Source organism: Uranotaenia lowii, unplaced genomic scaffold (genome assembly GCF_029784155.1).
Source record: "Uranotaenia lowii strain MFRU-FL unplaced genomic scaffold, ASM2978415v1 HiC_scaffold_292, whole genome shotgun sequence".
Classification (NCBI taxonomy): domain Eukaryota; kingdom Metazoa; phylum Arthropoda; class Insecta; order Diptera; family Culicidae; genus Uranotaenia; species Uranotaenia lowii.
Genome location: NW_026598193.1, coordinates 1 through 12,551, shown reverse-complemented (window position 1 = coordinate 12,551; position 12,551 = coordinate 1). Strand labels below are relative to the sequence as shown.

Here is a 12,551-nt window from a genome sequence, read left to right as displayed (position 1 = left end):
TTATAACATTTGATGATTTTTTATTGATCCAGCTTCAAATCGGTTTTGCTATGTCATCCTATCGCTGACTTAGTAGAGAATAATATGAAAATGCTGCTTTCATCAGCTAAAATTAATAAAAGATTCATTCAATTTTATACAGATACCTACAATATTTCAACCGAACCCTGCTTACCTGAATGAAAGTAGATAAATCCAAGGATAGAAAATATGCATCCAATGTCGTAGGTGGTTGGGCATTGGCCAGAAAAAATAAAAACATTTTTTGATTCGGAATCGATAATTTTTGCCAATCTAAATCACAGATCGTTCGAGCCAGTCCATCATTGACCACCAGCAAATAATTTCCAATGGAGCAATACAAAAAACCTGTTATAATAGACCCCAACGCCAAAAATGTACTGGATGATATCGCATTGTAGACTACAACATTCAAGGACAAACCAACAACAAGAGCAATACAGGATAAAAGAACGAAGTTCATGAATTGAAACATGCTTAGAAATTGGGATATGTATGTTTTGACAAGAGAATGCAGTCGAATAATCTCTATCAACTCTGCTTTCAAAACCTCTTCCGAAGTCGTAGGATCAGCTATCAAATAGTTAAAGTTTGCCAACATCAATTTGATCGCATCTATTCGACAACATGCAGTCATTATACCGACGAAGCTGACAGCGAAATGACACGTCGATGAGCAAATGGAGAAAAGTAGAATGCAATGTTGATAAGCCGAATTCATCAAGTAAATCAGTAAATTGTTTGTGTTCAAAAACGGCCACATTGCTGGTAACAGTAGACCGAATTTCCGGGAGTCTGGCCTAAAAATGGAGATCCCGGTAAACATTATACCGACTGATGCGCCCATAACGCAATAGAACTTAACGAACAACAAGCTTCGGTTGAAATGTTTATTGAATAAGTGCGTTAGCTTATGTTTCTGATACAGAGTTTCAGAACAGCGCATGTCTTCTACGATATCAATCCAGTCCTGGCGGTTGAGATAAATATTAATTACTGGCACTGTCAGTTCCACAACTCCCAATAATGTAGATACACTTTCCGTTAAAAGCTCCATCGTTTCCACGTGTTTCAATGTGAAATAAATAGCCGGAATAGGATATAAAGACATCGTCAATATAACTGTGTAGCTCCATACAGTCGGCTTCCAGGAATCGGAAAATATATCGAGTCCAATAATGAACAAACATCTACGGATTATTTTGAAAGATTTCTCAAACTCCGAATTATAACCCATTGCTGACCACTGCCAAGTCTAGAATCCTTTTGCAGTGTGCATATGTATTTCTTCTAAGTATATACCGATTATTCCGGTTTGTAAAACGTGCAACTGTAGACTGAGAAAAAATGTTTTCGCATCCAGCCAAGCCAAATAAATCTCATGAGAATTTAAAACATCTTTAATATGCAATTTCTTTGCATGCGGCATGGGACCCACAGGATGTTCAACCCCAGAATCACAAATTGGATTCACATACCTGGTTGGTTGGTCAACACATGGTACAATGGCGATTTAGCTCATCACACGTGTAGGTATATCACATCGTGTTCTAGACGTGCGATTTGAAAAAGGAATGCATTAGTAACGCTTCAAAATATTGATTGGCATGAAAATGATGACAATTTGAACAATTTGAATACCTGACGATCTCAGAGACATCAATGGCAAATGTATCACTCATCATCCACTTTTAATTTAAATTTCAAGCTATTTATTCCTTGCGGTAAGTATTTGACCAAACATGAAGATTTTTAAAAAATGTCAAATTTGAGCTATCAACGATGTTTAAAAATCCAGAAAGAAATTATAAATATGTACCACGATATATAAGTGTATAAATATAAGACACGATGCATGGAATGGTTTAGTTGATTTGTCTCAGTGTAAAAATGCTATCCGATGACAAGATAGGTATAGATGAACAGGTATAACATTGCGTTTAACCTCAATCGACAGAGCGGTGATAACGCAGGGTTAAAAAAGTTATAAAATTTCGAACGATATAATATATTATATGGGATTTGAAGCAAAATTATATATAATATTGTATACAATTTATGGAAAATTGAGGGGTCTTATTGTTCAAATATGTAATCCGTCGCATGCTCCGAAATAACTTGTGCGCCAATTAGTAAAATTTATGCTCAAAATCTTTATATATTCTGACTACGATACATGTTTTTCTTTGGAAACAATGGAAACTTAGCAATATTTCAGCAAAATATTCAAATTTCAATTCAAGTAAGGAATGTTTCTAAAAGCATTTTCTTAATAAACCTAAAAATTATCTTCCATCTGTTTATGCGCCTAATACATTGTAAAATCAACAACATTTTTAAATTTTTTGCAAAATTTAAAATCAAGAGTTTTTTTTACAGAAGTTTTCTGGTACTTTTAAAAATTTTCATACATTTCTGTAAAAATTTCTTTAACTATTTTATTGGTTAGATTCTTGGTTTAAAAATTTCAAAAAAATCTGTATGATTACAGAAAAATCTGTTTATGTGGTAACGCTGATTCTGGGCCGATGAGGCAAAAAGGAACTCACTTGCACCAAAACAAACCGAGAAAAATCAATCCAAAAGATAAGCTCCGCTCGCGATAACTGGACCGGTTCACGGATAAATTCGAATTTATTGGGTAAATTTCCGCACCAGAAACGTTAGGTATTGAGTTAAATACCATTTAAAACTTTTCGGTCCATGTGGTTTGAAAAACTAAGCCGAATATGTGGTCTACTGTTAGGATTACACAGAGCTTGAAGTTACTCTCTCGGCCTAACCAGTTCCGACGATTTTGCACCCGTGTTCCAGAGGTTGATTCTAATCCGAAGTCCACCAAAGATGGTAAGTTAATTTAAATAAGACTTAAATAAGACTACTTAGTAGTAGATCTTCAACAAGGCCCAATCATTAATTTTTTTTTTTCTTAGGGAGCGACCAGAATGAAAGTGCTGCCTCCGACAGCGTTCAACAGGTGAATATCCTGGTGGAAAAAATGGCCGATATTACGTTGATAGGATTGAATAAGCCTCGCATCCGTAATGCTATCAACGTAGCCATGGGTAAAGAACTGACGGCTGCTATCGAAGCCTTCGAGGAGGACGATTCCGCGTCTGTGGGTGTGCTGTACGGAATCGGAGGATCGTTCTGTTCCGGATATGACCTTTCGGAACTGGCCAACCCAGATATCAATCCCCAGTCGGTGGTACTTCAGCCGGGTGGGGTGATGGGCCCTACACGAAGGAACTTTAAGAAACCCATGGTCTGCGCCATCGAGGGTTATTGTGTGGCCGGAGGAATGGAGCTGGCTTTGATGTGTGATTTGCGAGTTATGGAAGAACAGGCAGTTATGGGTCTCTACAATCGACGATTTGGAGTTCCGCTAGTGGATGGTGGGACAGTTCGATTGCCTGCCATTATTGGATTGTCCAGGGCACTAGACTTGATACTCACTGGACGAGCAGTTCGTGCTAAGGAAGCGCTTGAAATGGGATTGGTAAACCGGGTTGTAGCAGTTGGCACCGGAGTGGGACAGGCCTACAACCTGGCCAGCAGCATTGCCAAATATCCGCAAATATGCTTGAGACACGATCGGAACTCGGTGTACCACAGTTTGTTCGATGCCAAAAGCTTTGAGGAAGCAATGGAATTCGAGGTGCTTTCAGCAGATCAAAAACTTCTTGCAGAAGCAGTCTATGGAGCCACCCGGTTTAAGGAAGGTTTGGGCAAGGGAGGTAAGTTTCACGACATCAAGGTAAAATTCATACCCGAATGGGAAAAATCCGAAATTGCTCACGAGCAGCAGCTGGAAAAGTTTAGGGATAAAAAAAGGAACAAACCGAAAGATTAGTTTTACGATTAATTTGTATTATAGTTGTTGAATAAAATGCATCTCTTTCCAAAATGTTTACTGAAACTTTCATATATTAACATAGATGAAAATAGAGAAAGAATGCCATAAATATAGGTAGGTATATTGTTTTCAATCTTTGGTTGGTTTATTAAGGCATTTTTGTTATAGGTAGTTTTTTTGCCGAGTGTACCTATCACTTGATTAATCTATGTTGGAAGAAGGGGAACCGTGGTAGTCCCGAAGACTCAAATCATAAGTACCTATATGATCTTCAAAAATTTAACAACTAAAAAGATATGAATTTGTTTTCAAAAACTGCATAATTAATTTGTTTTTCGCACAGCTCAGAAATTTAGCGAGAGGAAAAGCGAATGATTTTTCGGCTAGAAACGGTAGAACAAAAAACACGTCCGACTGTAACAACGGTTTGATTTATTCTGATTCACTTCAAATAGACAGTGGTGCCAATATAACTGAAATATAAGTTAAACAGAAGGGCTGCCCAATTTTTGGAACGTTCATTCACCCCCCCGTTGAGTCTCGACATCGAGATCAACCGAAGCTATTTGAGCAATACCGTCGATGTTGTCTTCGCCTGGATGAAAAGTCAAGATGCTTCCAAGTCGCCACTGCTTTCCAACCAACGTTATTAGCACGCACCGTTTCTTCACAAGAATCGCCAGGTTGCGATGAATCTTTCCACGGTGAATTCAGAGTAGCATAAAGTTCGGCCTGTTTATGGTTCAATTGGCACACACGTGAAGAGGTTTGGGTTTCCTAGGCTGAACAGAACCTGACATCACCCAGCCCAATTCTGTTTCTGCTAGGGTGAGGCTGCTGTTGCTCATTTTCAATCTACCATCTCGTACCAAGTCGAAGAAGATTTCGTTACCGATGATTACGTCAACCGGATCAGGGACATAGAAAGCTGGATCTGCCAATGTAAGACCAGTCGGAATTTCTAATGTTCGTGTATCTACTTCGCATTGGGGTAGGTTGGCAGACACAGATGGCACAACCAAAAATTCCAGCTCGGAGGTGGTAAAGTCTTTGGCACATGATTTGATGCGTGTCGAGAGAATATAATTCACACGGGTCTGAGTGTCGTTGAGTCCACTAACCGGAAGTTCAACTGGTCGCATGTTGATCATAAGCTTGGAGGCCAAACTCTCACTGATGATATGACTGTCGGATCCGGAGTCAAGAAGCGCTCGACACTTAACAGTGGAGCCATTCTTCCCGACAATTAGCACTTGCGCTGTCGATAGTAGCACCTGCTTAGTGGCTGCTCCCAAGTGAGCACACATTGTTGCAGTGGTGTACTGTGATGTTGTTGGCGTTTCAGCAGCACCATCAGCTTCCATCTTTGCGCTACTGGTTAGGTTGGTGGGATGCAAGAAACTGTGGTGCTTTCGATTGCATCCTTCCACCTTGCACCCTTGCTCGGACGGACACTCTCTGACTCGATGAAGTGCTCGCAAGCAGTTGAAACAAAGACTGGCCCTTGAGACGACAGCTTTCCTGTCCGGCAAATTCATTTGTTGGAATTTGGGACACCGGTAGATGGAGTGATCTTCCTTGCAGCAGGAACACGACTGCTTCGCCATCTGGAAGAATGATCTTGCAGCTGGTTTCAGACCGTATGTTGGGCGTCTAGCGGGAACTGTTGACTGCTGCCTTGCTGGCTGCTCGGAGCGACTTGTGCGCAGCAGAACTCGTCCTCTCTCCCGCAGGAAGTCGATGAATTCTTGGAATTCAGGTAGCTCGTTCCTCGGGAGTTTCGTCTCCCAATGCTCTTGGGTTTCCTTGTCCAATTTTTTGTACATCACATTGACGAGTATAAGCTCGGCTAGTCCTTCTGCTGGGAAACCATGACCACGGAGAGCATCGACGTGTTTGGTGCATGTTTCAACCAGCTTAGTTATGCATTGTCCCCGGTTTTCGATGGTGACTTTGGGGCAATGCAAAACTGCGTCAATGTGAGTGTCCATAATAAGTCGTCGGTCCTCGTAAGCATTTTCCAGGATTCTCCACGCCAAGTCGTAGTCGTTTGTGTTGATGACATCCTGGTCAATTTTGTCTTTGACATCACCAACCAATGAATTTCGAAGATGCAGGATTTTCATGGCGGGAGTCTCGTTGACATATCTCTGCATTATGCTCTGGAAAAGGCTCTTGAAGCTGAACCAATTTTCCGGGTTGCCATCGAAGACCGGAAACGGAGCGTGCAGTTGTGGAGCGGCAGCTTGCACGTAGACATGTTGAGGGGGAACTGGTCGAGCCATTTCACTGCTGGTCGATGGGAGAGCGGGAGTGAGACAATCAATTTTTGTTTGGAGCGCAACATAAAGCTGGTTGTGTAGTGTCTCAAAACGCAGATATTCTTCTTTTTGTTCTTCCCGCTCATCTCTCGGCTTGTTAGCAACAATTTCCATATGTACCTGATCGAAATCCTCTACACATTTTCGGAGCGTCTCTAGGTGGAGCTTAAGTAAATGGATACTCACAGGTTCAGGCTTGAGGGAGTCATTTATCCGAAGCAGTTTCTCGTAAATCAATTCACGGCGGTCGAGAAGAATCGTCAATTCCCGAGCCATCTTGCGCTGCTGGTCACGTAAAGCCTGGGCGGTTTTCTGTTCTGCGACAGATGGCAGAATATTCCTCGGAACCTTGCCTGGATTTGCTCGATGAGGAGTTTCCGATTCGGACATTGATTTTGTAGCACTTTTTATTTTGCACCCGCAGGTGGCAATCACTTTTTATTTTTTCCTCTTGTAGGAAACACTTTTTTTCAAATTCAATTCAATTTTGAATTTAGCCAAAATGGCCGACAGTTTTTTTTCACTAGTGCCTTGGGCACGATCACACACTCGGCACCAAGATGGTGGACCGGTTAACACTAGTGCCACGGGCACACACACACTACTATACAGTCAGACTTTTCGCCAAGATGGCGAACTTTTTTCACTAATGTGCTACGAGCACACACACACTTCTGAAAGTCACGGACTTTTCTTCGCCAAGATGGCGGATCTCTTCACACAATTGTGCTTCGAGCACTTTTCACCAATATGGCGGAATGTCTTTGAAATTGTGCGATGCGCACACACACACAGAGTCCCAATTTGGAAGCAACGGATTTTTCCAAAATGGCGTCAAGCCGAAAATTTTCGCACACGGTACGAATTTAATCGCGATAAACTTTTCGATAGCCGGAAATCATTCGAAATTCCTCAGGCTATCCGGATCGATTAGGACCAAAATGTTTTTCGCACAGCTCAGAAATTTAGCGAGAGGAAAAGCGAATGATTTTTCGGCTAGAAACGGTAGAACAAAAAACACGTCCGACTGTAACAACGGTTTGATTTATTCTGATTCACTTCAAATAGACAGTGGTGCCAATATAACTGAAATATAAGTTAAACAGAAGGGCTGCCCAATTTTTGGAACGTTCATAATTAAAAAACACGATCGATACAAAAAGAAAAATCAAGAATTTAAAACATATCTCAAAAGGATGGATAGGAACAGAAGTATAAACAGGAACTTTCGAATGCATTCTTTTTTGAAAGACAGACAAAATCAATTTTTAAACATTAATTATTTCCGTCATTCGTTCGAGATTTTCATGCACAAATCCGTCCTACTAATGTTTTTTTTTCTTCTTTCACTTAGATTCGGGTTCGAAAACGTTAATCCAACCGTTTTTTGTTATTCGTTACCACTCTTACTTTCCGTTATCTAGGCGTGTGTTCATATAGCGTTACAAGTAAAATAGAAACCACTTAAAGCATGTTCGGGAATGTTGTTTCAGAACCAAACGAAAAAGAACCGCTTCATTGTTGTATTTTTAACATAAGTACGTATGTTTTCATTTAGCTATCAAGCGGTTCATTCGAATTTTAGTGCACATCGAGTACCTATAGAAAGAATCTTCCAATAATCACATTGATTTTTAATGATCATTTTTCGGAAGCAGATCATCAGAATTAGTATTGGATCTACGTTTTCTATCTTTCTAAATGTCAATCAGCTGTCGATTGTTTCTCATATTTTCATTCTCTCTAATCTACCACAATGTTACTTTGCAATAAAAAATAGTACAAAATCGGCCATTTCTTATCGTTGGATATCACAAAACTGAGTACACGCTACTACGTTTTGATGAGGTGATGGTGCTCTTTTGTTGTCGCAAAATAAAATTGCTTCATGCTTTCTTCGCTCTTCATTTTCTTAAGCTTTTGGTTTTTCAAAAAACGGACGTTAGTTTGTAGTTGTTATTTTTTCTTCCTTCAAACTATCTGCTAGATGTACGCTATTCAATATAATCTAAAATACCTCCTAACGAATGTCTACTGACTGGTTTAAGCTTCGGTTTCTTTTGGTTTTTCACTCTCAGAACCAGCGTTTGTTTCGAAAGTTTCCAACTTTGGATGGATTTTATTATGTCGCTCGAAATCAGCAGCTCTACCTTTAACACGGTATCATGAGAAGCAGTCGTTCCGGATTCTCGGTTGGCTAAAATTCGATTTAATATCAATGCATAAATTTAGCTATCATTTGCGGTCGACACAATATCGCTCTTCTTCTTAGTACGATTGGAAATATTTTGGATTTTTTTCTTGTAATTTTAATTGTTTAAATAAGTACAACAATGAAGGATGAATAATAGTAACAGACCAGTGGAAAACGAGAACAAGACAATATGTTTAGCGTTAGTTATACTAGAGGAACGAGTAGATTTTGTTTTTTAACTAATAGTTAGAGAAATAAAACGACTAGAAACAGTTTTAACACAAAGGTTTCTGTGGAACAAAATTGACTAGATTCAGATCGGTTATCAATTAACAGTTAAATAAAAAACGATCATTATAATATTGCACGAGGGTTGTCTGCAATGCAGCAAAAGTTATGATTCAATCGCATCAGGTTTTCCTGTTAGTTTAAATTTTGGCGTATTTCAATATAAGTATGTACAAAACATTTCATTTCATGCTTTCGATTACATAGGCCATACGCTCCACTTTAATTTGCTGTTTTCTGGTATTTCGAATGTTTAAGCTATAATGTGCATCTTATTTATATTGATACTGCTACACTAAATATTATTACGAAAACGTCTAAACATGAATGATCCAATGATGATATGTAAAAAGCATTACCATTTCTCGAAGAATTCATTTGATGAGTATGGATGAGTATAGATATCTTTGCTTACGTCCACATTACGTATGTTTGCAACTAAAACAAAATGGCAAAGCTCGTTGTCATGGGTGTACTTTTTCGGCATCAAACTTATATGAAGCATAATTCAACGCTCTAACATGCTTATGCTTATCCACTCCAAAGAATATCCAGTAAAAAAACGATTCCAATCAGAACGAGGGAGATTGGAAAAATGCGTTTAACAATGCGCACGCTTTCAGCAAATTTTGCGAGTGATATGTCAATGATTTTTTTTTCTCTCGATCCGATCCGATTCGACCGGGTTCCACCAGTCAGAAAAAATTCACTTCAAACGCTGGGTTACATTCGCCAAGGCAACCGCGAACGCCTGCAAGGCCGAAAACGGATACTGAAAGTCCAGCGTGTAGGCATTCCCATCGATGCGGCCGAACTGCATCACCTAGGTAGGATGGAAAAATTTAAAGTTGTTAAAATGAAAATTCTAAGCTTTTTTGAGCTATTCAATTGTTTTTTTTTTTTCCTTAACTATTTATTGGCTTTACCTCTAATTACATAACCGGCCAAGTGTTGTTAAAATATAAAAGGTTTTAAACATCTATGTTACATGTTACAATAAAATCGGCTATCACTTTATATAAACCAAAGTCTTTGTTTTTCAGAATAATTTCTAAATCCGGAACCATACGTTTGTCAATTAAGCTTCTCCAAAGTGGTCTACGATGTGTTTCATACAGGCTGCATAGGAAAATAATGTGGTTTGGATCTGCTAAACCTTCACCACACGTACAGGTTGCATTTGTGATGATGTTATTCCGAGCAAGATGAGCGGGAATCCTGGAATGGTTCGTGATCAGTTTGGACAGGATAACAATCTGCCTTCTATTCATATCCGACGAGTAGAACCATGGTTGTAAAGTAACTCGTGAACAAATTGCAAAGCAAAAGCGCCCTTTGTTTCCAGTATTCCAAGCATATTGCCAGGATTGCAACACCATTTGTCGTGCAGGATACACAATATCGAAGGTTGTGAACTGATAGTCTCCTGGAGATCCATCGATGCAAGCCAATTTTGCCTCCTGATCAGCTGATTCATTGATGGATATTTTTCGATGAGATTGTACCCATAGAAAATGAACCTGAGAACCCAACAATTCTATTTGCTGGATGGCCTCTTTAATTTCGTACCACGCTACAGGATTTGGAAGTTTAATGTTTTTTCTTTGAAGACTTGAAAGACAACTTAGACTGTCTGACACAACTACATATTCACCGGTAGGCGAATGAAGAATGTTTTTCACAGCTTCTCTTATAGCAAGAAGCTCAGCCATGTAAATCGACGATTGCGCTGGAATTTTGATTCTGGCAATTCGATCACCAAAATGATTCACCACTGCAAAACCAGTTGCCGTAATATCCTTTGAACCATCAGTTGCAAGATAGTTTGCGTTGCTGTACTTTTCTCCCAAGTATCTGGATACTATCTCCGAGGTGGATTCTTCATGAGGTTCTGCTAGCAATCTTCGAACCGTTGTATCAACCGAAATATCCATTTTCCGCACATTTGAGTCAAACAAAAAGCACGGGAGATTTCGTAGAGTTGTGATTGGAAAGAATTTAGATTACATTTCCAGAGCTTAGAACGGGAACCACGTATTGTTGGTTCCAGCTTGCCAAGGAAGCTCTTTTATTTACAAACCTTATAATCATCATCTCTCTTCTATTTCTAAGAGGCATCAAACCAGCAACAACTTCAAGTGAGCCCGTGTGTGTTGTTTTGGTGGATCCCAAGCATGTACGAATAGCAGCCCACTGGATTCTGTCCAAAATTAGTGCATCTTTTTGTGTGATGTCTGTTGTGTCCAACTGGGCACACTGCCGTCAAAAGTGAGAGAGAATTAAGAAATGGAAAATAGATGAACAAGCGCAAGCTGGCATTGCCTTGTAATACCTAACACGAAACGGTCGTTGTTTTAATTTAATTCCGGATACTTTAGCTGGCGACGAGAAAAAGTTAAACTGAAGTTTAAGTTCGTGCGGTTCGTTTTTTCAGGTGTAGTGAAAAATAGTGAAAATTCTTGCTTATTGGCGAAACCACCAAAACGGTGCGGTAAGACTTGAGTCAAAATTGACCAAGGTTTTCTGTGAATCAGGTACGGAAAGTTATACGCAGAGCCAGAAGTCAAAATTGACCAGAGCTAGAGCTATTGCTCGCGGAAATTTTCGAACGGCAAGTGATATAATCGTATTGGAAGAAAGAATTGATAGCATTTATCGATTCTCCATTATTTTGTACAAGTGGAATAAGAACAAGTTTCGCGTAGTGTCTTATTGTGAAATCGCACAAAGGCCTGATTGTTCAATTTTTCTTCTCCACTGTAGGTATTTTCGGGAAAACGGGTCAAAACTCTATTTTTGTTACGAGACTTCAGCGCTACGTTTTAGAAGTGTCAATATATGATTTTAAAATTCAATATAGACCATCCTCTAAAATGGGGAATGCAGATTTCTGCTCACGTTTCCCGTTGCATCAAACCGTGCCTGAAGAAATAGATACTGAAATTGTGAGAAGTATCAATTTCAGTAACGAATTACCTTATGATTCTATTAAAGTTGCTAATGCTACCATTAAAGATAAATTTTTGCAAGACGTTATGTATTTTATGCGGAATGGTTGGCCAGAAAAGATAGAGAAACGATTTATCGATGTACATTCGAATCAACATGAATTGGAAATAGTAGACGAGTGTTTACTGTACAAGGAAAGAGTTGTTATACCACAGCTGTTACAAGATAATATTCTTAAACTGTTACATGCCAATCATGCAGGGATAGTAAAAATGAAGCAGTTAGCCAGACGAACGGTTTACTGGTTTGGTATAAACTCTGATATTGAAAACTTTGTGACCAAATGCGATGTTTGTAACAGTAGAATGCCGATCATGAAACCAAAAGTATTTTCCCAATGGAATCCAACGACAAGGCCTTTTAGTAGAGTTCATATTGACTTCTTCCATTTTTCTAATCACACTTTTTTGTTATTAATTGACAGTTTCTCCAAATGGTTAGAAATAATTTGGATGAAAACTGGAACGGATCATAGCAAAGTTTTGAAAAGGATGGTGGAATATTTTGCTAGATTTGGATTACCAGACGTATTAGTATCAGACGGAGGGCCACCGTTCAATTCACATAAGTTTGTAAATTTTCTTGAAAATCAAGGCATAAAAGTCCTGAAAAGCCCGCCATACAATCCTTCCAGTAATGGTCAAGCCGAAAGGTTAGTTAGAACGGCCAAAGATGTCCTAATAAAATTTTTGTTAGATCCGGAATTTGCTGATTTGAAAATGGAAGATCAAATAAATTTGTTTCTAGTTAATTATAGGAACACTCCGACGAAAGATGGTAAGTTTCCATCTGAAATTATATTTTCATACAAACCAAAGACGATAATGGATCTACTAAATCCTAGATCAAAACATAAACAAGC

The 12,551-nt window shown here is 39.1% G+C and overlaps 1 protein-coding gene across 1 annotated transcript; it reads left to right on the top strand.

Annotated features, from left to right (window-relative positions):
- The first annotated feature begins 2,588 nt into the window (after positions 1–2,588).
- Positions 2,589–3,909, top strand: LOC129759848 (probable enoyl-CoA hydratase). The gene is made up of 2 exons (XM_055757387.1): positions 2,589–2,868; positions 2,955–3,909. Exons 1-2 carry the CDS (start codon positions 2,751–2,753, stop codon positions 3,872–3,874), a joined length of 1,038 nt encoding a protein of 345 aa, XP_055613362.1. The 5' UTR covers positions 2,589–2,750; the 3' UTR covers positions 3,875–3,909.
- Positions 3,910–12,551: the final 8,642 nt, after the last annotated feature.

Excerpts from the sequence above, each read along its gene's own strand:
- LOC129759848 (XM_055757387.1), top strand. The coding sequence starts at position 2,751 with ATGTGGTCTACTGTTAGGATTACACAGAGCTTGAAGTTACTCTCTCGG. Across the intron at positions 2,869-2,954 it reads TCCGAAGTCCACCAAAGATG|GGAGCGACCAGAATGAAAGT; the intron begins GTAAGTTAATTT and ends TTTTTTTCTTAG.